Raw genomic sequence first — 26,510 nt, 5'->3', positions numbered from 1 at the left:
TGTTTCCACATTAGGACTGTTATGAATAGTGTTGCTGTGAGCATTCTTGAATTTGTCTTTTAATAAACACGCATATGCACTTCTTTGGGTATACGTCTCGGGGTCGGGTAACCGGGTTAGGGCATGCGTATGCTGGGGTTTGCTACATGCCACCGAGCAGCTTGCCAGAGTATTTTCAGCATCACCTTTTGAGTTGTTTTTATTCCTTAAAAGCCTTCCCATGGTCAAGGGCAGGTTTTTGCTTTGGTGTTTTTAGAGGGCAGGTCCTGGATCAGGTTAGAGTTCATGAGTATGAAATAAAATGAAACTCATGTGGTGATTGTAGTCATTTACTTGATCTCTGGAGTTGCATACAGACAAGGACTAAGAGCTGGGTCTGAGAGCTGAAACACTTGACTTCCATGAGAGAAGCTACTCTGACGGGAAGATCCAGCAGTGTGCTCAGTTCTAGAAGAAGCAACAGAGACAGTTTCGTATTGGAGTGAAGATATTTGGCTTTTTAGTTAACCCTTCCTGCATCACCTCGTTCACATTACTTGGCCTGCGTCGGTTTCTTTTTCTGATAATTGAGGCTAACGGCACCTATCTCCCAGGTTTATGTAAAGATTAATTGAGATTATGACTATAAAGTGCTTAGCACTGTGCCTGTTCCGTAGAAATATTCTGTTAATAATATTATCCTCCATTCTGCTCTGTCCACCTGTATAGCCTCGTTAGTTCCTCTCAATTTCTTCAATTACCTAGCCGATTTCAGAGGTTCTTGAGAGGGTTAAGTACCTTCCAAACCTTTGCCCACCTGCCATTGCGATGCTTCTTTGCTAAAAGCAAAATTTTAGCCATTGACCTTAATGGAAGTTTCATTCTGTTTCCTTTTGACTGAAGATTCAAGTAGTCCTCCAAAAGTATTTTTTTTTTTCCCACTGTCTTTCAAAAGATCTAAGGAAAACAATATTTTTTTAGGCTTGACAAGATAACTGACAGCTGGCGTTTGAGGTGGACCCTTCCCAGATAGTTCAGTTTTTAGAGAGCATCAAATATATCCCGCTTTATATAGTAACTTGGCATTTCATGAAATTTAAGGAAATCTTAGACCCTTCAAATTATATTTCCTGCTTCTCCTTTCTTCTTAGGATAAAAAAAAAAAAAAAAGACAGTACTAAAATATCTTATTAAATACCACCATGTCTGATCTCCCTTTCAAGGCAGATTTCTGAAGCTGTTACCTGAAGAGAAGATTCATTATATAATATTCTTACTCTTTGTCCCATTTTCCTCCCTCAAACAGCAATATGTTGAATTTTATAAAATCGAGATATAATTGACGTATAACGTTTTGTAAGTTTGAGGTATATAACGTTGTTGGTTTGATGCACGTTTGTTATATATTGCAGTGTGATTACTACAGTAGTATTAGCTAATGCCTTTATCAAGTAATACATTGAATTTAAGATGCATCAGAATGGGCTGATAGAAGGAAGATTAAAAATTCTAACATAAAACTTCTGAAAACTTTAAAGGTAGTAATTAGCCACAAGAATAGGAATGAAATGCTTTGACTAACTTGGTCACCGTAAGTTTTATGTGGCAATAGAAATCTTCAGGACTAGGAAAATAGTCCTCTTTAAAATCTCGTTTCTGGGAAAAAAAAAAAAATCTCGTTTCTGGACCTTAACTTCTCTCCCACCTACACGGTCGTCACGATTCTCACATCCGTGTGTTACAGCTCTTTCTGGAGTTTCCATTAATTTCGTCATTACAGAAAGAGGTGGAAACCTCAAGTTAAGATGGCAGAGCTGTTGTCTGTGCTTCCTGTGACTTTTAGAGGAAAATTTACTCTTTCATTTATTCAACGAACATGTATCGAGCGCCTGTTAAATGCTGACACCATTCAAGTTTGGGACCACGACAGTAAAGAAGAAGCAGATAAAACTCGCCCTCATTAAGTTTTTACCCTAGAAGAGACAGACAAATGACTGAGCATATGTAGTATGCCAAAGGTGATGAGTGCCATGGAGAAAAAGAAAGGAAGGAAGAGACACGTGGCAGATCCTAACAGGGTCTTTGGATCCTTGGAGAGAATTTAGGTTTTACTGCACTGCGGCGGGAAACCGCTGGGGAGTTTTGAGTATAGGAAGGACAGACACACTCTGTCACACAGTTTATCCTGATCACTCAGATCGCCCCACCGAAAACCGCTGTGGGAGGCTGCGAAGGACAAGCAGGAGATCAGTCGGGGGCAGCGGTAGTAACCTGGGTTGCTGGGCCCAAGCTAGTGGCGGCGAAGGTGCTGAGAAGTGGTCAAATTCCGGACAGACTTCAAAGGTAGAGAGGATGGGATGTGGCGATGGCGTCTCCGGGGTAAGATTTATTGATCACACGTTTTCATTTAAGTGGCGGCGAGAGGGAGGGACAGCTGCTTGTGCAGCTTCTACCCTTCAGAGAGCATCTGGGAGACAGACGATGATGCCCAGTGACTGGGGGGGTATTACTGGCACAGGCTTTACTCTGGCAATGCTTGGATTACAATATCTCTGCAATGTTTGTTCTAGAAGCAGGTTTCGGTACCCTTGGGAACAGTTAAGGTCAATATCGGTGACTTTAAATAAGAAGTATAGAGGATGGAATAACTACGAAAGATGATCATGGGGAGAGTAAGCATGTCAAACGTAGTACTTTAAAATAAAGGTACATGTTTACTGCGCAGAATAGGAGTTGTACTTTGCTACAGTAAAATCAGACCCACATTACTTTGAAGACTCACAGAGACCTTGCATACCTCGAACCTGTTCAGTAACCTACAGAATTTAGTTGTTGGTTTAGTTCTCATGATCAGAACAAAGATCGCCGATTTGAAGGTATAGGGTGATGGATATTTTTCCAATAAAAATCTTACAGTTCATCATGAATTAGCATAACTAAAGTTACTCTGTAGGATTGTTTGTTGCAGAAAAACTCATAGTGGTTAAACTGTGTATACATAGATCAAATAAAATACCATATTCCGTTATTTTTATGATTAAATGTTTAAAACATACAACAACGCATTAAGACATACACTGAACTCCTGTGTATCTACCTCTCTGGTTAAGAAATAAAACAATCCCAACAAGATTAGTGTTGTATGTTGTTACATCTTCCTGACCACACCCTCCTTTGCCTTCCTCAGAGGAACTATTTAGACAAACTTCAGCATTTATCATTCCCATGCATGTCTATATTTTTACTACATATGTACACATCTCTGAGCAATTTATAATTGAACATAGTTGGAAAATATTTTTGTGCACCGGTTTATCAAGTCCATTTCTAAAATAGGTCTTGAAACCTGTTTTCTTTCTCCAAGTCAGTATCGTATCATATTCAGCAACCTTCTAACCAGTCTTCTCACTTGACCCCCTGTCTCTTTTACCCCGTTATTCTCCGTAGCATCCGGAGAGGTTTTCGTAAAACACGTATCAGATCGTGTTACTCCTCTGCTGAGAACCCTTCAGTGGTTTCCCACTAAATGAACCTCGCATCGTTTCACTTGGCCCGAATCTTGCCCTTTCTTCCTCCCTGGTGGTATCCTAGGGTCAGCCTTCCTCTTACTCACGGTACTTCAGCACTGGCCCTCTTTTAGTTTCTAGAACACTTACAGTCTGTTCAGGTTAAAACTGTTCGCGTATTCTTTCCTGCAGCCTAGAATGTATTCTTTACTCTACTTGGTAGCTCCTAGATGTTACTTCCTCTAAGAAGCTTTCTCTGATCACCCATCCTCAAGCAGGTCCTTCCTTTTACTTTCTCCAGCAGGACCCTGTAGTTCTTGGTTATTTATTTATTTACTATGTATTATTTTTTCAAATGCCTATTTCTTCCACTAGATTATAAATTTCCGAAAAGAGAAGCCACGTCTCTTTTGTGCACTAGTGTATATCTACCTAGTCAGCTTGTAGACACACAAGAAATATCTGTTGAAGGAAAAAAGGAATAAAGAATTAATTGGCGAAATTATTTTGTCTTCATTGAGATGCGTTTATGAAATCCTGCAGGCTGAAAAATAACTTTGCTCTTGAGCATTAAGAGAAAAAAAGAAATTAATATCTTTAGGAATTCCTTTGGTTTTAGTTCATGTATTTTATTTTAGGAAACAGAAACCCAGACATGATAGTTCAAGTACAGTAGGTGGGAGGAGTGATTATAAATATAGAGGGAATCTAGGAAAAGTTGGGTAAGTAGACCTGGGAAAGGACAGGTGCCCAAGGAACTCCAGACACTCGTCTATATCGCTCTCTCTCACTTCATGAGCTGGGTGTTCTCCCTTCTTCCCGACCTGCTTCTTTGTAGCTTTGTTTTGCACAGGGCCTAGAATATCTCAGAAAGATCTACCGTGGCCTTCCATTTCTAGTATCAACACCTCTTGGCAATCTCCTTAAAAATCATTCAGATAAAATTTTTAAGGGATAGCCTAATGGTCCTTCTCACATTATAACATAAGCCCGCATAGTCATAGGTCACAGGTATGGGTCACCTTAGCTAGTCGTCCATCTCTTGTCCAGTATGCTGTGGTCAAGGGTAGTCCTGGGGCGAGTCACATGACCTACAGCCCACTCAACAGGAGCTGTACATGGAGGCAGATTTTCCGAGAAGGGGCGTCAGAGGGTCTGGCACAACAGAACCTTTCCAGTGTGTATATACCTCATGGACCAAAACTCTTAGTGTGGCCTGCTTTGACATTTGATATTTGGCATTCGATCAATGTAATGTTTATTAAATAAGACTCTAATGCTTCTCAAAAACAAGCTATACATTTTCCAGCCATAGATATTTATTTAATTAGAGTGGGGAGTTGCCCAGTTTTAAAACGGAGTATAATCTTAAAAATTCTGGTCCTCAGGATTGAAGTGGTAGCAGGGTTCCAAATTGTTTTCATGATCTAGTTTTTGCTGGTACAGTTTTAAGTAAAAACAGCATGTGGCTTTGATCTTTATAAATTATTTTAATGATTATCTGCAAAGTGAGATAAAATATTTGCAAGCTTTCCATTGTCTGGAAATTGGATTGTGAAAGCATCTAATACTTGTTTAAAGACCTCCACTGCAACTATTCATAACAGCAGTCCCCCAATTTATAAATTATTTAGATTGTACAATAGAGAAGGCATTCTTTCACACAGTAGCAGCCGGAAATAGATTGAAAGTGAGACCTCGTTTTGGGGAGTACTTGCTTGCCGTTACCATCTAGTTCCATTCGTACCCATTCGTTCAATGTTTGCTGATCAACTCTCAGGCTTCTCTTCTTAAGGCTCAAAGATTTGAGGACAGGATACCGACAGGCCTTTCTGGACAGTATTTCTGGGCCACACACTGTACTAAAAGCTTTACATATCTTCTGCCACTTGTTCTCACCCTCTCCAAAGGGACTTCATCTCTTCACCTTCCTTAGCTTCTGCGTTGGCCAACTTAGAAATAGTTTGTTTTCGGTTTTGTTTTTTAATTCACATGGGCGGATAGCCCGATTATTTTTATCTCTCTCTATAGCAAATAGACCAACGGTACTTGCTTCTCTTAAGAAGCCCCCATTATCTACTGTCCCTTAAAGGTTAAATGCGTACGGATTCTTAACAGCAGTTGGGGCCTCTCAGTCCAGACCCACGACCTCCTCGCAGGTGCTCCTCTGCCGTCCCGCAGAACCTCACTGTGACGGGGCGTCTTCCGGCGCTCCTGGTGCTCTCTCACCCGCTTTTCAGGCACTTTGCCACCAGCACCCATCGTTTGGCATTTTTAACCAGACAGTAGTTTGACCTTTTCATCCTTTACCCAGGGCTCCTGAATTATATCTAGACACAATAAAGGCCCAGCGACCAGCACTGGAATCGCTGATTCCATTGGTTTAAAAGAGGCACAATTGGACCTTCTGGTCTCTTGCTTTTTGGATGGTCTTATCAGAGTTTTCTGAAACTCTTATTTTTTAGAAGTCCACTTGACATTTTGCTTCTTGTCCACGTCCTAGTAATATAGCTTATTTTGCTCCTTCCCTCTCCGCCCGCCCCTCTCCGCCCCCCGCTGAAGAATGATGCTAGAAAATTTTCCATTGAATAGAACAATTTCCTGCATGTTCCAGTGCGTCACTGACATTGGATTGCAGCTTGGGCTGCTTCGCAGTCTGGCAGTTTCTTACTTCAGGCATTTACTAGTCACGGGCTAGTTGTTCTCCAGCGTCCCAATGAAGGAGGTGCATACTGCTTATATATCTAGATCTCTTGTTTATGCTAATCGACAGATAGGCAAGACCCCATTTTGTCCATAAGAATCCTTAATACAGAGAAAACTCAGTGCATTCTGAGTATTCAAAAACTCTTTCCATGTAATTTTTTAAAAAAGATCATTTATAAATATTAATATATGCCTCTTTGTAAAAAGATGAAAGATCGATATCTGACAGTACTGATAAAGCCTCTACTTTAAATGCTCTTTTAGAGTCAAAGCACATTTTATCTAGTAATTAATAAGCTTTCAACTTGAAAAATAAACAGCTTAAAATAAATGACTATGGGTTGAAGCGAATAGCGCTGAACATATTCAGATACCATGAGTCAACCTTGAAGTACACGAAGATTTCAGGCTTCTGAAAATCAGGTCACCTTAAGAAGACAGCTGCTGCTTTGCCTGTCCTCCTGTCTAGAAGCATGGTCCTGTTCTCATTCTTGGGGATTGACTGCTAATGTGTGTGAGGTTTCTTTTCGGGGTGAGTGATGAAACGTTCTGGAATTAGATATTAGGGATGGCTGTACAACCTCGTGACTATACTTAAAACCACTGAACTGCCTACTTTTAAAGGGTGAATTTGATGGTACTTGAATTATATCTCAATTTAAAGAATAACTTGGGGAAAGGGAGTTGGGGAATGCTTGTAAAACATACAAACAAAATAGACCTATCTTAGACTCAAGATTCTCTGAGGATATGACCCTAGACATCTGCATGTTTAGCGAAGGTCCTGGAGTTTTTAAATTTTCTAAGTTTAAGGAATACTGACTTAACAGGTTTTTGTATTTATACACTGAAATGTGTTTGTTCTAAAGGATATATGCTTTTTGATAATTTTAATCATCAACAGCTGCAGTAGCAGATTGCGATTCAGGAACTATCTTCTGTCCCGTGTGGTAGTTATTAAATAATATAGACATGGTCCTTTCTCTGGAGGATTGAGAAGACTGGGGTGGAGAGGCATGAGGTGGTGCACGTTTTCATTTCTTTTCATTTCTTATACTGACAGATTCTAGGAAATAAAGTAGTAGTTCAAGGTAAGTAATTCAGAGAAACACAAAACTTAAGGGAAATATCCAGCAGTGCTTCTGTGGTTGCTATAGTTTTAGTGTTGATTCTGGGGGGCGTAAAAACTTGGACTGTTGATTCTTCCACGGCTGTTTAGCTCAGATGTGACCGTGGACCTGTCAGCAAAACCAAGCTGACAGAGAGCAGACGAGCGTTTTAACAGCTAAACTTCCTCAGCACCAAGGTCTGGGTCAGGTTCGTTTCACAGCAGTGCTGCAGCAGGACACATTATGATTACACAGAGGCAGATATATTTTATTTCATGAAGATTTAGACAAAGAACAAGGTGGAATCTTTTAGAGTTAGCTATTGCCAAATAGGGAATGAAGATGAATCTGCATTCTTCCAATGCAGACTATTTGAGGGGCTTCTTCAGATTTTTATTTTTACTAAGTCAGAAAATGATATGTGATCATTAATAGTATCCCATGTATATTAAGCTTTAAAATATTTTTTGAAGATCTAAAACTTCTGTTTTTCCCCAGAAAATCAAAGCTTTTAAAAAATCAGATTCACGAATACCTTTTTTAAAAATAGAAGTATGGCTTGATAGTCAATAAATTCTTCATGGTCGATATCAGGCACTCTTACTTTGACTATGCCTATTTCTTTCTTTGACAATAAAAATACATAATCCATCTTAGAGGATTCTACATTTTTTGGAATGGTTTATTATAACGATTTTGTTATATTGTAAGTCCAGTAATATGCTGCAGGACAAATACTTGTTCAGTTAGGGTGTGGGAACGTGAGTGTGACTAGCATTTCCTACTTTTTTTTATCTCGTGTTACACCTCAGATTTGGCTTATACAGGTGTGGGAAGCACAGTTATATAAATGGGAAGCCACCGGAAGTTTGAATTAGGGTAACGGTATGATGAAATTGATGTTTTAGAAAGGTGCTTCTGGGGGAACCAAAATAGTTATGTTGTAATATCAACCAACCATTCAGTTGGAATAAGAACCTAAGGAAAAGATGCTGACCTCCAAACTGGAAAGGAAGAAAAACATGCAGCAAGCTCCTAAACATTGGCCTTGGCAGTGATTTTTCTGGATCTGACTCCAAAATCAAAGACAACAAAAGCAAAAATAAACAAATGAGACTATATCAAACTCAAAAAGGCTTTTGCATAGTGAAGGAAGCCTGTCAATGAAATGAAAAGGGAGCCTGTTGAATACAAATTATATACCCGATAAGAGATATCCAAAATATATAAAGAACTCCTACAACTCAATAACCAAAAAAAAAAAGAAAGAAAGAAAGAAAACAAACAAACAAGAAAACCAATTTGATTAAAAAATGGACAGAGGCCCTGAATAGATATTTTTCCAAAGGAGATATACAGATGGCCAATAGACACATGAAAAGATGCTCAACATCAGTAACAATCAGGGAAATGCGTGTGAAATTATGATGAGATGTCCCCTCACACCTGGTAGAATGGCTACCATCAAAAAAAAAAAAAAAAAAAAAAGAAGAAGAAAAAGAAAAACAAGAAAGAAAGAAGTAACAAGTGTTGGCAAGGATATGGAAAAAAAAGGAACCCTGTGTACTATTGGTGGGTATGTAAATTGGTACAGCCACCATGGAAAACAGTATGGAGTTTTGTCAAAAAAAATAGAGTTGCCACACAATCTAGCAATTCCACTTTTGGTTATTTATCTAAAGAAAATGAAACCAGAAACTTGAAAAAATATCTGCACCCTCATGTTCATTTTAGCATTATTTATAATAGCCAAGATATGGAAAGAACTTAAGTATCATTGATGGATGGATGGATAAAGAAGATGTGATCACACACACACACACACACACACACACACACACACAGAGAGCTCAGCCATAAAAAAGAATGGAATCTCACCATTTGGGACAATGTGGATGGACTTTAAGGGCATTAGCTAAGTGAAATAAGTCAGAGAAACAAAAACACCATATGATTTCTGTGTGGACTCTTAAAATAAAACAAACAAAAACGCCAAGCTCATACATACAAAGAACAGATTGGTGGTTGCCAGAGAAGGGAGTTTGGGATGTGGATGAAATGGGCGAAGGTGGTCCAAAGGTACAGACTTCCAGTTACGAATAAAGAAGTCATGAGATGTCATGTGCAGCATGGTCACTGTAGTTAACAATACCGTGTTGCATATTTGGAAACCACTGAGAGTAAATGTTAAAAGTTCTCATCACAAGAAAAAAATTCTGTAACAATGTCTAGGGACAGATGGTAACTCGACTTAACTGTGGTGATCATTTCCCAGCATATACAAATACTGAATCATGTTGTACACCTAAAACCTATATGGTAAGTATACCTCAATAAAAAAATTAATTTAAAAAAAGAATGACATGTGGATTGTGGCTTTTACAAGTCTGCCTTCCAGCACGTGTGCTTTTCATCTTTTGTAGTAAGTATACATTTGAGAGTATGTGCAACAATGCCAAATTGTCTAACAGTACCATATTTTTGTGGCGTTATGAGGGAGGGAATACATATAATGTATGCAGAATTTTTAGATTAGATTTCCTTGTATAGCCTTTTCTTTGATGTGGTTTCTTATATGTGGGGAAAAATGATTCATAAAATACATTAGTGTGTTTCATTATGTCAGCAATATAACTAGATTTTTAATAGTTAGGTTATTACAGGTTTACATGGGAGTCTGAAAGGACTCATGACTAATTTACTTTCAAAAAAATTAAAAAGGAGTGACAAGTAGATGACTGTCTACTTCAGCACTTAAAGCAGCTAGGAGGATGCCAGGAACACCAAAATAGGAGCAGCATATTCTTCCAGATTATTTTGAAGTGAGGCTTTGTCTTTTGTCTCTAAAAAAATAATAATTAATAGCTCATCAATTCAACACCTAGGGGACCAGAGATACTCACTAAAAGGAAGTCTTATTTATTCATCAGTCATTCATTTATTTAATAAATTGAGCACCTAATATGTCCTGACGCTGAGCTAGGCCTAACAAATGCCACGGTTAATGGAGCAGACATTGTCTCTGTATCTGTGGAGCTAACAGGCTAATGGGCAGACAGATGATAAATAAATATGGAAACATATACGAGTATAATCTATGCACCCAACTTAGGAGTACCTAAATATATAAAGCAAACATTAATGGCTATAAAGGGAGAAATTGACAGCAATGCAATAATCGTAGGGGACTCATAATACCCCACTAACATCAACGGACAAATCATCTGGGCAGAAAATTAATAAGGAAACGATGGCCTTCAATGTCACATTAGATGAGATCGACTTAATAGATATTATTGTAATTATGCATTATCATAAATGCTATGAAAGGAAAGTACGCGCTGCCTCAGATTTTATAATAAGGAAACCTATTTTAGATCAGGGTTTCAAGAATGGTCTCTCTGAGTAAGTGACATTTAGAGCTGAGATCTGAGAAAGCAGTAGGAGAATTCTTGGTGACGGTGGGGGAAGCGCATGTGAGAGGCACTCAGGTGGGAGGAGCTAAAAGGAAGCCAGGACTTCTGGAACGCAGAGAGCAGTTGGTCAAGAGGCGGGCGGACCTAATAATATCAGAGCTTGCGGTCATGTTGAGGAGGACACGGGGTTTCATCCCAAGTGCAGCAAGAAGCCATTGATGACCTTGAGCTTGGACTTGCATGGTCTGATTTAAGTGTTTCAGAAGTGGCTGTGGCTGTTGTGAATGCACCGAAGGGGATAAAGAGACCTTAAGAGATGATGGTGGTTAGTTGGAAATGTCAGCAGAGAAGATGAAGGGTGGTGGATGAATTCACATTTCAGAAACAGAGGCCACGATGGCTAAGGATTGGGGGGGCCCTTCGACGGAGTCTGACCGCTCAGTGAGAAAAGATGAGGTTGAGTAGCGTAGGAGGATCAAATCGGAGGAAAGCGCCTACCTACAGCCAAGAGCATTTTGTTAAATGGATTTTAATTTTTTACCTTATTTACTCTTTGGGCCTAAAATGAATGTATGCAACTGAAAGTCAAAGCTACTTGTAAGATAAACTTTTGAGAAGTCTTATTGCTGCTGTATTTTACCCAGGTAAAATACCTGTCTACAACAGTGGGCAACAGTCCCTGTTCTCAAGCACTGTGTGCATAGTTTACAGGTTGAGAAAGAGAAATATATATTGCAGGAAACTTGTTGATGAATTGTCGTTGTTATTGTTGTTTTCTTTTAAACTCCTGAAAACATGATCTCCTGTTTTCTCTCCCACAAGTTTTCTGTTTGGAAAAGAGATTTAGTGGAATTTAGACTTACAAATTGGAAGCATCAATAACGTAAGACCGTTTACATCACTTTGCTTTTTTATTTTTGTCTTTTAACCTTTCGCTTCCTCCTATAACTTGTATAGACATTGTGTCTATGAAATCTCTTTTCAGTCTTTGAAAAAGGATAGTCCAGGTGCTTTATTTTTCCAAGAAGGAGATAACCTTTAGAGTAACGTCAATTACTTGTTGACTTGCTGGGTCAAAAAACAGAAGGGCTCGCTTACCCGCTGACAGAGTTTAGAGGGCGCATGCTCCCCAGGCTCTTACTGTGTTCTGGGACAGTGCTTAGGAGTTCTGGCGTCAAAGGAAAGATTCGTGATGTGTTTGGTAGCAAAAAATATAATTCTGCATGAGCCGTAGTGACAACACCACAAGTCATCTCTATTGATTGAAATCAATTTCGAAGGTATACTAATTATTTCATGATCTTTTATATATTCAATTTGTTTGTTTAACAGCTTGGCGTTCTGCATTTTCTTTTTGAATTTTTATTTTTCTGGAAATCTCTGCCGGGTTGGATTTTCACGTTAGGATTCATGTGAGGGTAAATGGAGGCGACTACGTCTAATAAGCTCTGTTTATAAATCTATTTGCAGAAGGCTTTTTATAAATTAGGGTTCCTTTTTCTTCTTTATTTCCTCACAATTTTTGATCGGCAAGGCTGGATCAAAGGTCATTTCTTCATCTAAAGTGATATTTCAAAATGAACTCATAAATTATCTATCGTTATTATAAAGCTAATTAGAAAATTTGAAATAAGAAACTATCTTATTTTCGAAAGGTAACCGTTGTGACAGCTTGATCTTTATGACTTATTGTCATTCTTGCACGCGTGGGGCCATCTGCTGTTTGTGGGAAGTAGAGAATATTTTGAGTAACTAGGCAGAATAGACACATTATGTCTAAAAGAACACGTGCATTTGAACCACCTGCTGATCCTGTTTAAACGCCAGGCCAGGTTCCCGGTTGGTGGTTCTGGGATACGGAGCCAGCGTCTGCGCATCTAAGTCGTTCTCGGGTGGTACCTGCGCTGCGTCCACAGAGTGTGCTTTCTGTGGCGAGGCTTTAGAAGACGACACACAGAAACAACTGCTAAGGACCCTGGTTTTCCTTTTCGCGCAGTTACCCTCATGTACCGATCACCAACACTGCACTTCTCGGTACAGGAGCAGGGAATCTAGAGTCTGTCTCCAGAATCGTTGCAGACTCATTTCTGATTTTCCACTCCCAGCGGGAACATTGTCATTTAAAGAATGTCGTTTAAAGAGTGACATTCTAGACCCAACCATTCACTGCCCGAGCTCTGCAACCTCCACGCGCTGTCACCTCCAGATACTGAACCAGAACCCGTTCAGAACTCAGCTACAACTTCTATTTGTAATTCGTTACCCACTTACCTCCCTTTATGCTGTCTTTAAAATTTTATAGCATTGAAAAATGGAAAACTAAACAAAGTCGTTCCAGTAACTCAATGTAAATTCTAGAACAATTCCTTTCTTTGCAGCGCTTCTCTGGGGAAGTTAGTTTCCCCAGTCGATGGCATGTGAACAAGGACAGGCCCCGCCCCCGGGGCGGCAGAGCGCGTCCACCCGGGCAGCGATCCCGTGTCCCACGCGCGTGTCCCCCGAGCAGCCGTGCCCGCGATTCTCCGCAGGTGGAGACTCGGTCACACCTGAGGGGTCACACAGCTTTGGGGTCCTAAAGGAAATTAAAACAGGCACAAAAGAAATTCTGCTCGTGGACACGGGCGTTTGATTAAGAAGGGAAAATTATGGCCTAGAGAAAACTTTGGTGGGCAGGACCTTTTTTCCAAGTTCAAAGTGAAGTGGAAGAGGAGCACGGCCCTCGCTGCCCTCCTCCCCGGAGGCGGCCCTAGGACATCCTGCTGGCCGCCCCGGTGCCCTCGGGCGCGCTGCCGCGACACAAATTTCACCGTCGTCCGTCGCCAAGCGCTTAGATACCCCTCTACAATGAGTGTCCATCCTGATGTTTAGGATGACTAGAAAAGTAAATTTCTATTTTGGTAACTTTTTTCAGGATTTTTAACTCTCTTGCTTTTTTAATATTTGTGAAAAATAGATTTCAGTGCTTTTTTATGGAAATAACTATATGGTCCAATGGATAATCCAGAAAACAAAGAAAACAAACCAAAAACCTTTATACTCCAGGTCTCTAACTTGAGAAATTTCTCTCTCATTCCATCGCTGGCTGTCCGTCTTCACTTTCGTTCATACACTCACCCTCCATTTAAGTTTGCGAGCTGCCGCATCGTGTGAGCGTATGCTATAGATGAGCCTTGGTTTCCGAACTCTGCCCTGGTCATGTTGATGCCTCACTTGGTCCATCTTCTGGTGAACTAGAACTTCAAGACCGCCGTGTCTCTAGAAATCTGTTCCATCTGTTATTATGAAACCAGAAAATTGCGTGTTTCTATTATATTTAAACATGAAGAATAGATAAGGGATCGTTAGAAAGTTCTTTGTGGGGAGGTTAAGCCAACAGCCCTCATTTAAAGGAAGAGGATGTGTGTAGGAATGGCAGGAGAGGTTTCCAGATCCTTAGCTGATCTCAAGCTCAAAAGAGTGGGCCGTTTAGTATTAGGGCCTAAATTTAATACTCTGAGTAGGACATTCTTCAATAGCAATCTGTACTATTTGGACCTATGCTACGGCATGCTACTTAGTTTTATTTTTTATTAGGAGATTTGTGAAGACCTTGAAAGAGTTCACAGGTGAACATCGAAAGAATTTGCAGTTAGTACATATGAGGAGAGATTAAAGAAATTAATACTTAACCTTGAAAAGTATGCCTTCACAAGCATCTTCAGTGACAAGGAAAAATGGCAGTCAGGTGTTCTCCGTTTCCTATAGAGATGGAACAAAAGGAAGTAAATGTACACGACAGCAGAAGGAACAGCGGTCAGATGTGAGGCAGACCCACACGGCGAAGGCAGAGACCCCGACACAGGAGGGACGTTCAGCTTCCAGGCTGTCCCCCTCGCACCCTCTGCTTGTTGTCACTGTATCTTTGCTGTGGTTGGGATTTGACATCTCAGAGCCGAGTGGAGGCGCCTCCAGGGGTCCCGTGTGGCTCACTGGCCTCTCGGTCTGTGTCACAGTGACTGTGAGAGGCGAGACAGCAGCCCGTCCAGGGCAAACTTCCCACATTTTCAGTGCGACTAGAGCTCTGTTAAATTGAAATAATTTTTTTGTTAACTCCACCTAGCAATTAAGGAATAAATGCCAAAGACTTAGTTAGTCAGCCTCTATCATTTTCTAGAAGCAAAACCTCCAAGCACCTTTCCTCTCTATTTGTTTTTAAGGTTTATTAATCCTTCGATCTGCTTCTTTCCTAAAGTTCTAGCCACTTTCATTTCCTACTGACTTAAGCTCATCCTTTTAAGACTAAGTCTTTCATACGATCAAATCGATGGGGAGGACGGAGAGAATGTTTTTCAAGAAGTTATACAAGGAATGTGTTGGTCAGTTGTTATCAAAATAGGGAGTAAATAGCTTGAGTTCTGAAGTAAGTAAAATTTTTTATAAACATTCTGGAAAGTTCAGTTTCGAGGACTTCACTGTAATTGTATGTTCAGACACATGATGTTTAACTGTGTCAGGCACGGTTCTAAGTGCTTTGCATGTAGTAACTCATTTAATCCTCGCAGCAACTCTGTGAGGTAGGTGCTGTCGATGAGGAACCGGAGGCAGAGAGAGTTTAAACAATTGCTGTCAGTCACTCAGGAGAAGGTGAAAGGTCGATGGAGACTTAGGAAGGCTGGCTCCAGAGTCCATGTGGTAAACCCCTACACTCTACTGACTCCTGAAAGAGATAAAGGTAAGAAGGGGCCCGGCCTTCAGGGAAATGACAGTTTTTATGTTGCCCAAGTATCTTTAGAACCGACAATAGCATGGAGCAGGATCTGGACATCTGCAAAGCCGGGGTGCTGGCTCGCAGTGGGGCACCTGCCGCCCTCGCTGGCCTCAGTGCTAAGAGCGGAGCTTCCATCCCCTACAGAAGGAGGATTGGGTGAACTGGGTCAATGAAAACTAGCGGGAGACTGGGAGAAAGAAGGGTGTGGGTCAGCGTCCGTTAGGTGTCAGTAGGAGTCCTTCGTCATCATGAAGGGCATCAGAACACCCTGGAGGGGTCGGCTGGTAGACAATGTAATCCAAGGCTGGTAGACAATGTAATCCAATGACGAGCTGGTAGACAATGTAATCCAAGGCTCCTCGTGATCCACGGGGATTTGAGGAGCTCAGAAGGGCAGCAGCCAAGGTTGGTGCCAGTAAGGTACCTTTATAGGAACTATAAAGTGCTTTCCAGGTGACACCTGTCTTTTGTTGTCTGCATATATATTTTTTTATCTTGGAGTCCCTTGGAGTAGGGATTGACTTACTGATCCTTGTAAACATACAAATGATTGTATGTCTCAGATTTGATGAATACCTATGAAAATCTCTAATTTGGTTTATTTCTTTTATTTTACCTGCCTTGTTTCTGAAAGTTTTATTTAATTCAGATATCATGAACAGTCAAGCCTTCTTCCCGGAATCACTCATAATTAATGAATCAGACTTTGCAGAAATGTCCATTCAGTACTTCGTTTATAAAAACAAATGCGAGACAAGTGAAGACAAAAAAAATTGCCCACAACTAGACGGGTACATTCTTATGTTAAGTTTATTTCTCATCCCTTCTCATTCTTGAATTCTCTTCTTCACCACTCAGGAAAAAACGAACAAATCTATAGTAAAAACGGAAAATAAATAATAAACCTGGGGGAAAAGGAAGGCGAGCCTCATCCGAATTTTGTTGTATTTTATGTTATATTAGTAAACGAGTGGTAGAAGGGAGGACTCGGCCTGGAGGGTTTTAAAACTTCAGCACTTGCATGCCTTTGTTTGGGAGGCTCCTGCGACGGTCCCCAAAGTCTCTTTGACGCCGCAGCTTGGTTTCCAGTGCTGCAATACTGCCCTCCGGTGGGCATCCGGAACAGAACCCCAAACCAAGACTTCGTTCCATTTTTCTGGTTACTCCATCACACTCCATTATTTAGTCATGCTAAACGGTCGAACTTTTAAAAAGCTTACAGTATGAGAAGCAGAACGAGGTAAAATACTATTAGGCTAACTTGCGACTATATTCTTGCCATAGGACTTCTATTTTAGACCAGCCAGTATTTACTTCTTTATATTTGCATGATAATTCTGTGACTTTCTCCTCTCTGTGGAAAAATGCATTACTTTATATAGATCACATTGGTAAGAAGTTTATCAAAAAGAAGCCAAAGAGGTCCTCTTCTGTTACCAGATAATATACTACACCAAACGCGAGTGGCTTCAAAACAATGTTTTTGGAGTGATAAATACTGATGTTACATAGCCTGCTGACTTGATGCGCTGACACAGCATTGCTTCTGTGGTATTTGTGCCAAGAATACATAATCTAAATTTAATCACAAAGAAACATCAGACAAGTCCAACTGAGGGACATTCTGCAAAATAACTGGCCAGTACTCTTCAAAAGTGTTAAGTTCATGAAAGACAAATACTGAAAACTGACCCCGATGAAAACCCAAGGAGACATACTGACCAGATTCAATGTATGATCCAGGAATGGGTTCTGGACCAGAAAATGGATATTAGTGGGACATCTAAGAAAATTCAGATACTGCTCTGTTGGCCTTGCTAGTCATTCTGTGGTTAGGTAAGGTGTTAACATTATCGGCGAAGCCAGGTGAAGGACGTGCAGAAATTCTTGGTACTATTTTTGCCAAGTTTTTCTAAATCTGAAATTATTTCAAAATGAAAGGTTTTTAAAAAATTATTTTTACAATTTTACAAGTTGGGAGTTTGGGAAGGACTCGGCTGTATGGTTCACCTTTGATCCACGTGGCTTCATCTGGGGCGCCTCAGGCTGGAGGGTTTACTTTCTAAATGACCTCTTTGCTCACAAATCTGGCACCTGGGTGACCCTTGGCCTCTCTTACTGGTAGCAGCCCGTCCTGCAGGCCTTGTCCTCCTTGTTTAATCTTTTAGAGCACGGGGGTGTGAGTGTAATCGTACTTCTTACCTGGTGGCTAACTTCCAAGAGCACAAGTTCCGAGAGCTGGGGCCTGGGAGCTGTCGGTCTTTTTAAGGCCTGGGCCGGGATGTTGGCCCCGCTCCGCTCTTACCAGGTTCTGTTGGTCAGAGAGGTAGCACGGTGTGCCCAGACGCGAGGGAAGAGGACAGAGACCCCACCTCTCAATGGGAACAGTGTCAGAGAATCACGGCCATCTTTAATTCATCACGGGTCTCTAACCACAGGCTCACGGAATTTACAATAGAGACAAAATTAGTGAAAGAAGCATGGATTTGTTTTTTTGTTGGACAGATGTAAGCTCTGCACCTGGCTGTACCGTTTACTGACAGTCTGATGTCTCTGAGACTCAAGTTTCCTCATCTCTGTAATGTAGCAGTGATACATATGCCATAAAATCGTTGAGAGAATTAAGTAAAAAAAATATATGTAAAGTGCCATATACAGTTGGCAGTAAATGCACGGGTTGAATAATTGTTGCGAGCATTTATCACATACTTAGCAAGTGCTCAGTTCATTCCTAGGCTTTTGATAGCTTCTCACTGAGTCATTAACCTTCCTGGGGCGGAATGTCCCATGTCACATGTGGATGGGTCAGGAAGGGCGGCGCCCGTCCCCTCTGGCTTTAGCGGAGTGGGTCTATGGGCCAGCTCCACTCACCCTGGCCGCTCCTGGTTTGATCATTTCTCACGGCCTCACTGTTAAGGTTTCCACTTACACTTGCTATTTATTTCCCCTTTTCTTTGACCCCTGAGGACCCAGGTGCTGAGACACACTGGGCACTTTTTGACACTACCTTTCAGCATTTGTTCTCAGTGCTGTCACGTCGCCTTTGACAGCTTCTCACGCAGTCTGTCAGCTCCTCTGAGCCCACGGCCGCCTGCTCATCACAGCCGAAGTGCACAGCCTTCGGTTGCAGCGAGCGCTCTGCCGCCGCCTCCTTCACGCGGCGTGGGGGTGCTCCGTCGTCGGCCTACCCCGCATCGTGGTGATCTGCACTTTGGAGCAATTATTTAATTTGGGGCAATTACTCGTGGGTGTTCTGTAAGCGAAGACTTTTCCAGGCCGTGACTAAATTTTGAAACAGCAGCTTCCCAGTCAGTTAAGGAATCACTTCTTCATGCCCACGAGGCTGATCTCAGTCTGCTGTCACCGGAGGAAGGTGGCGACCCTTTTTTTCCACAGCAAGCCGAGGTGATCGCCTCACATCCTGTAAGCGGTCAACTACTTTCATGAGTGTCTTCAATATGGAGACAAGTAATAAAATTTGGTTTTGGTAGAAGTCACCTATTTGTTATCTTTCTAATCTCTGCTCTCAATATTACTTGTCTTTAAATGGAAGGAATTACTTTAATCTTTTAGGAATTAGAGGACATATTCATACCCGACAGAGGGATCTGGTCACTCATTGACATATGCATCGAGCCATCTTCTCTAACTTTGTGGCATAGAACTGCACTGCTCAGGTTAAAATCTAGTTACTAGCTGTGTGACCTTGCGAAGTTTACTTTGACTTCTCTAAGTCTTAATTTCCTGTGTGTAAAATGGAATTTAGGGTTGTCATGGGATTAAAAAAGGACACGTATTCAGTATAACAGAATCAGATCTTGGCACATAGAAAATATTCGGTGGATGTTGGCTCTTATTATTATCTTGCACTTGGAGTTAGATCTTGTGGTATAAAAAAAAGTAGCTGTAACAACACGTTTACTTGTTATTTTTGCTCCTAATAATAATACAAATCATTTTACCCTTTGAGTTCCTATCACAAAGCTTTATTTATTCCCTAGTAGCAAAAACATTGCTGCAGATTATCTACTTCTGAAAAGAGGAGGCATCTCGAAAATGAATAACATCTTTTTCTTTTAAAAACATGTTTCAAAAAATAAATTTCAGCTGAATCAGACAAAGATGGGATCATGTAAGAGCAGGTGGACCATAACGCAATGATGAGGGTTTTAGTTCATGGCGCTTAGAAGGGTGAAGGGTGGTTTGCTTCTGGTTCACTTGCTGTCGGCTGGGGGCTGAGGACCACAGCCGGTGTTGACATCGTCATCTTAAATCCAGCCCATTTGTAGTGCCCACCTTTAGGCTGGCCAGATGCTGGCCCCTGGATCTTCCTGTAGTTTATGCTACCTCCGTTACATATCTAAATGAGAATGTCTTATTTAACAGGAAAAAAAATGGATATTTTAAAATATTCAAATAAGATTCCTCTTTGGAAAGCAAGACGCATTTTGTAGTGAAATAAAGATCTTGGTAGGATAGCAAGTTTTCCTCATTCTCAACAACTCAGAGGTCTGAGAGTATCTTTGCATAGTCTGGCCACACTATTCTACTTTAGTTTAAGGCTTGTGAAATCTTTACGTTTCTTGATTTTTATGGGTAATGTAATGTCTAGAGCTTCACATAAGCAGATAAAGTAATACTTTACTCTTCTGAACTTGTTTAAAGAGTTACATATATACTTTTTTTTCTGGTCACTGAAAGTTATCTCTTTAGCTTCCCAAACTTTAAAAAAAATCACTTTTTATTAAAAATACACACTATGCTCCCTTTTTAAGCCCCCCCCCTTTTTTTTTTTAACACAGTGTAATCGTTAATGCTGCTGGATCATCATGATGAACAGTTTACAGTGTTTTTTAACAGTACAGCTTCTCTTTCTGTCAGATCTAATGTTTTAATTCTCATAGCTCTTTCTCCCTTATCCCATCTAGCACACACTTGGATTTTACTTTGCTCCTTCTAACATCTATAAGCTATAAAATTATATCACCAAGGCATCCGAAGCGTATATGAAATAAAAATACAAATAATTTTTTCTCTTGGTGTTAGAGCTATTTTGGCTATTTAGAGATCTTTAATTTTTTTTTTTTTTTTTTTTTTACATTTCTAAGTTCTCATTTGTGTTTTTCATAGCCCGGTTCTCTAGTACTTTCATTCTGAGATAATTGAAGAAAAGGGTTTCTTACTATAATTCGACGATGATTCTGTAATTGGTTTAGCTGGTTCCACAGGGAAAAGAATAAGTCCCTTAAAACTTGAGACGGCTAGTATAATTAAAGTAGATGCGAGGTGGTTTGAGGAATGACCCTCGCCTGCTACTACATTCATGTATAATAGGCTTGTCAAGTTAATATTCTGAAAAGTCGGAATTATAAGACAGGTTGTTATGAGAATCAACGAGATTTCGCTGTTCCCGTGAAAGCAGGGAGGAGGGGTGCTCGGGAGGGAGGTTGAACGCGGCACGGTGTTTCCACATTGCTCACGGAAGGGTCTGGAAGGAGGGAAGGGTGGGGGAAAGCTTAGAGAAAGGACCAGAACATCATGCGGGTCAGGGAACTTGAGACAAGGGGACTTAGATTTTGAGCAGTGACCAGGGACATGGGGGATTTAGTCCTGGTGGCATATTGATGAGCACTCAGGCCGTGAGCGTGGCCTCCTGCCTCGCAGTTGCGTCGTGGGGTGCAGGGAGTGTGGAGAGGGGCAGCAGATCTGTTTTCTCTTGGTCTGCAGGTTTTGGCAGCAGTGGACAGCGGCTGGTGGGTGAGGATGCCAATTTAGGTTAGGAATGCAAATGTTGTTTAATCATAACCCAAGTTTTTTGATCTACAGTAGTCTTATTTCTTGTTTCTAATTGGTAAATAGTGATCAAAACCAGTCGAGGATTATCATACTTGGTGTTGCGATGAACTGTGTCGATTTGTGTTTGTCTCCTAGCCTCGTTGTTCTTAGTTTCTGCTGCTTTTGGTTTCTTAAAGAATTAATCAAGAACACCCAACACCTTCAACCAAGTATTTTATGTTTATCCTTCCCATCCCTTCCATAATTCCATTATGTTTCTGGTGGCTAATGCGAAAGGTTACTTTAGTCAATTATGACAGGAATGCACTTTGAGTAATTACCTCATCTTAATCCTCACTTCTGATTCTGGAGACAGGAAAAGATTTACTAGAAGTTCTTTCATAATATATCTAATATAGCTTCATATCTAAAAGGCAGATGGATTATATTTGTGACTAAGACGAAGAGGGCACATCAGATAGACCCTGGACTTATGGGAGATGTCAACTCATACATAAAAGATCTTTCTTCTCATGTCTGATGATTTCTGATGTTGTCATCTTGAGCATTTAAGATTCCCTGTCTCTTGAATTTAATACCTCAGCATCTCTTCAGTCATTGGGCTTAACTTAGAGTTACAATTCAGCTTCAGTATGGCTATTTAATTGGCTTATTCCTAAAGAAATATTGCTCTGATTTTCAGGGGGTAAAAAAGGAAAAGCGGGTCTAGCAGGTGGCTCGTAATTACCATCTCGAGTTGTACAAATCTTAGAAAGCAAGCCCTGAAACTAACAACAAAATGATGAGAGCAGCCGGGGAAATCCAGGGCATGCTTTCAACTCACCTCACACAGTCTGTCCCAGCTATCAGCGACACGGTTTCTGCTTCTGATTCGTTTCGTTTCGTTTCGTTTCGTTTTGTTTTATGTTGTTTGCTGCTGGCCGTTTAACTTCATCACCCAGATGTAGACTAGGACTTAGGAATTTCAACGAGCACTGGGTGACTTCCGCGTCACCGCCATCTTGATCTAGGAGCTGGACTTTTTCAAGCCTTAGACCATGCAAGTTATCCAGAAATAGACTGAAGGAAAATAATTTATTATAAAACAATAATTTTATGTGAACTTTAATGAAATAGTACCTACAATTTGCAATAGGCCTCTCAGAGAAGGAAAATACCTTTTTAAAAAAATCTCATGGCTTAATTACTGTTGTATGGGGAAATGAAAACAATTAGTGATTCTATTACAGATGTGTGGAAGTCTCTGGAAAATACTTCATAAAATAGTGATAGATGTGGCCATGTTGGTTTGACTCTCTCTTTTTTTTTAATTTCAGGGTTTGAACATAATCTTTCATGTAGCTTTGGCTCTTCTAAAGGTAAGTCTGTTTTCATTTTGAAGTTACCACACTCTTCCTCTCTGCCCTTGGAACTGGTCATAATTCGGTTTACAGCTTTTGACTCATTCTAGATTCTCGAACACACAAAAAAGAGAGACTTCCCTGATCCTCTCCCCTCCTCCCATCCTTTCCTGTTGTTGTTTATTTGGAGTTTATTTCTTTGCTTTTCTTATAATCCATTTAATCTTGCTATCATAACGTTCCTTCCAGTAACTTGAAAAAACTATTTTCATTCATATGAGTTGGATAATGTAAGAGAAAAAGTTAAAAACCTGTTTTCTGTCAAAACGATGCCAGGTTTTTTCCTAAAAGACTTCTCACTGTAATAACATCCCCAGAGGTACCTAAACATATAATTAATTATTAGAAAGCTCCTGTAATGTACTGACTAGAAAAGAAACTACTACATTCCAATTTGCAGTTCTTTCTCTGATAGCTAGAAATTTATAAGACACCTTAGAATTCAATTATAATTACCTTGTTGGATTTTATATCAACATATCAATGCAGCTTTAACAGCAAGACATTTGCTGTAGAGCCGGTTTTTGTCCTTCAGTCAAAGATGACAGACATTCTGTCGTTGGAGGTGATAACTGCCTTGTTTATAAAAACACGCAGACTCACCTTTTCCTCAGTAAAACATAGTGGTTAAAATTGCAGACATCAGACTCAGCCTTATTTGGTTCTACATTCAGCTCGAATGTATGACCTTGGGTGAATCACTCTAAGTGCCCAGACCCTGAGTTTTGGGATAATACTAGAAACCAATTTGTAGGATAGTTGTAAGAATTAGATGAGATGATATACTTAAAAGTTTCTAACATAGTGTCTAGAGAATTTCATTGCCTAATAAAGGTTAACTGTCATTATTGTGATTACTGTTGTATTCACGAGATAGCTCAGATTTGTTTCTAGATTCCCCATCATTCTTCCAAGTTTCCCAAAAGATAATGACTTGATATCTTCAGAGAGCCTGTCGATGTTTTAGGGGAACCCCCAGACGTAGCCATCACATATCCTGAGTGAGAGCAAAGGCGTGGCACCCCATAGGCCTGTGCCACTCAAGAAGTGGGTTGCCCGCTCCTCATCTCTTGTCCTGTCAGACATCTGGTTTTGTGTGAAGTCCGTTAAATGTACTTTAAATTGTTCATTAAATCATTTTGAGCTCAGATATGAACAATTCTTCTGTCAAAGTTATTTTAGAAGTTAGGAAAATAAACCGTTTTTAGTAAAGTAATAGCAACATATTTGCATGTATCTTTTAAAGAATTTAGAGCTCTCTACCTCTAATTTTTTTCCTTGTCATTAACTCAAAACCTCTTTCTAAGATGCTTTCTGTAAAGGGCTGGAATAAGGCCTTCAGAATGCCTAAGTAGTGAAAGTATCGTGTAATTCAGACTAAAACAATAGTAAGCCATAAAGTAAGTGTAAGGAAGTCCAACAAAGTTCCGATTTTTCCTATCAGGTCTAATTTTTGTTAAGTCTCAGATAGTACATCTTTCCCAAAATGCCTTTCCTCGGTTTTTGATGGCCTTTCTTTGCTGGTGCTCTCAGCCGTGCTTAGTGTCTTTCGTAGGTAACCCAGGGCTCCCCCGTGTATATCAGTTCTGCGCTGTGTCAGCCTGATACCGTGTCTGTCTGGTAAATTATCTTTCCGATGGACAGGTTTTTTGTTTTTGTTTTTTTTTCTCAGCTTGATAATATTATTTTCATTTATTTCAAACTTGGCCTGTGCAGAGGATATTCTCTGGCCACTGGGCAGAAAGCCTTTTGTGTCTTCTCTGTTAATAATACATGGACACTCATCTAATATCATCTCGGAGAATTCGACTAGTTAGAGAAGATAAAAAACAGAGCTTTGTCGCTGCTGTTAGCCTATGTTTACATCCCTTTCTTGTATGACTCCTGGAGCTGACCCCACACAGATGCAGTTCACACAGGCTGAACGGAAGTGCGCTTAATTGACCTGATCGCCCCCACCCTGGAAAAATGATACCCCCAAACACACAGGACAGTGACTAGCTTTTAGCTTCTAATCTGATATGCTGGATAAAAGACTGTGTTTGTTCATGTAAAAATAACAAACTTAGGAGACAGTTCAAGGTGCTCGTGAACCCAGCCTAAGTTTTAATCTAGCCAGAGGCGCTTTAGGTTCCTCTGTATTAGAATTTCTCGTGATGACAGGAATCAGAAAGAAACATTCCTTGAGCACTTACTCTGTGCTAGGTGTCAGCATATTTCATCAGCGTACATTAAATGTGCAGATGTCGTTTGTAGGAGAATCATAGATTGTGTAAGACAGAGAAAAGCCATCTAATTCTCTCCCCCCGTTGATAATTGAGGGAGCCCAGGCAAGCCCCAGTCTTTTGGCTTACTAATGACAAAACTGGATTTGTAATATTTTTAAACAGTGTAGATATAGGTTTATGTTTGTTGCTCACAATGTTTTAAAGACACCTACTTTCTTAATGGGAGTGACTTTCTTTGGGCTTACAAATAGTCTTCCAGGTAGCTAGAAAGCTATTGAGCTAAAAGATGATTCTCTAAAGTTGGTGGCATCATCCAGTCATTTATGATGTTGACAGGGTCCACTGGGTAGGTTAGGTATAGTCCCCCAAATCTAATTCATGTATCATATGAACCATTCAGTAGTCGTAGCATAGTACATTGTAATGGTTTGGAGATGATCAGTCAGAATTAATCTTAGCCACTTTGTATTGGTAGAGAAAACTTTCTATCAGAATAGGTTCTTTCCTTTTGGACAGTGGTTAGAAGTAAATGACAAAATGTTTTTCTCCCTTTTACCCCCAGCTCATTTTGTGTCTTATGTGTGCCCTGCAGTGACCTCCCATTGTTCTTGGGATAAACGTCACACTTTTTAGTGTAGCCCACATGATCCGGCCAAGCTTACCTCTCTATCCCCGTCACCCCTTTCCTCCCTGTCTCTCGGTCAAGCCATAATCATGGACCATCTCCATTAGTCTGGGGCAGGAGTCCCTCCCACACCAACAGGACTTTGAGCATCCTTTCCTGTGCTCTTTGGTCGTTTGTATCTTTTTTTGAGAAACATCAATTTGTATCTTTTGTCCAATTTTGAATTGGGTTATCTGTGTTTTTATCGCTACGTTTTTCTACGTCTTTGGACTTGTAATGATTTTCGCACATTCAGCTGGTTAGTAGCTTCCATGCAGGAACGCGTATTGTCCTGTTGGTGGCAGCATAACACTACTTTTTGGAAACGAGCTCAGAGTCTCGCCGGTCAGATTCTGTGACATCGGTGTATTCTTTATATCGATTTTCCCTTACCACATAGTCTGTCTTTTGAATGTTTAATTTCAATGTTTAATTTTAATGTGAATGCTTTTAACTTGCGTGTTTTCAGTTTGATGATGTGAGTTTTCGGGTGCTCTCTAGTAAATGCTAAAATAACCAGTGGACACAAACGTGGACTTCTGACTAGTGCGAGATACTCAAGGAATGTTAAAGTTTTAAAGTTCCAGAAAGAACGCATTTTATGGATTAGAGATCGATATCAGAAAACAAATGTATAACATCATAGCGTCGTGTGTGTATTATATACCATTGCATTTGTTGACGTGATTTTTCATTATCTATTGATCCTGAGACAATCCAGAATGCCAGGGAGGAGGGATAGTTGACCGAACGTGCCATGTTCCAGGTCGTCAGTCATTAATTTAAACTAAATGTACGCTAGGAAATACGAGGTCACTCGACAGAGATAAGACCAAGAGAGGCCAATGTCCTTGGTGTCCTGTTTTGGTAAGAAAGCGAAGTTCCATTAGCTCTCTCATTCAAGCATTTCTTCCTTTTTTCTTAAGTCTCTCTCCATCTTCACCGTGCTCTGCCATCCC

The 26,510-nt window shown here is 40.4% G+C and overlaps 1 protein-coding gene across 1 annotated transcript in view; it reads left to right on the top strand.

Annotated features, from left to right (window-relative positions):
• RABGAP1L (RAB GTPase activating protein 1 like) overlaps positions 1-26,510 on the top strand; it is a 183,997-nt gene that overhangs the window by 15,031 nt on the left and 142,456 nt on the right. The window contains exon 4 of the mRNA XM_011361250.2: positions 22,576-22,617. Coding sequence (XP_011359552.1) covers positions 22,576-22,617 — 42 coding nt within the window. The remainder of the gene's footprint in view (positions 1-22,575; positions 22,618-26,510) is intronic.

Source organism: Pteropus vampyrus, unplaced genomic scaffold, assembly GCF_000151845.1.
Source record: "Pteropus vampyrus isolate Shadow unplaced genomic scaffold, Pvam_2.0 Scaffold65, whole genome shotgun sequence".
NCBI lineage: Eukaryota > Metazoa > Chordata > Mammalia > Chiroptera > Pteropodidae > Pteropus > Pteropus vampyrus.
The sequence above is the reverse complement of the archived record's forward strand: the minus strand, read 5'-3'. Positions and strand labels throughout refer to the sequence as shown.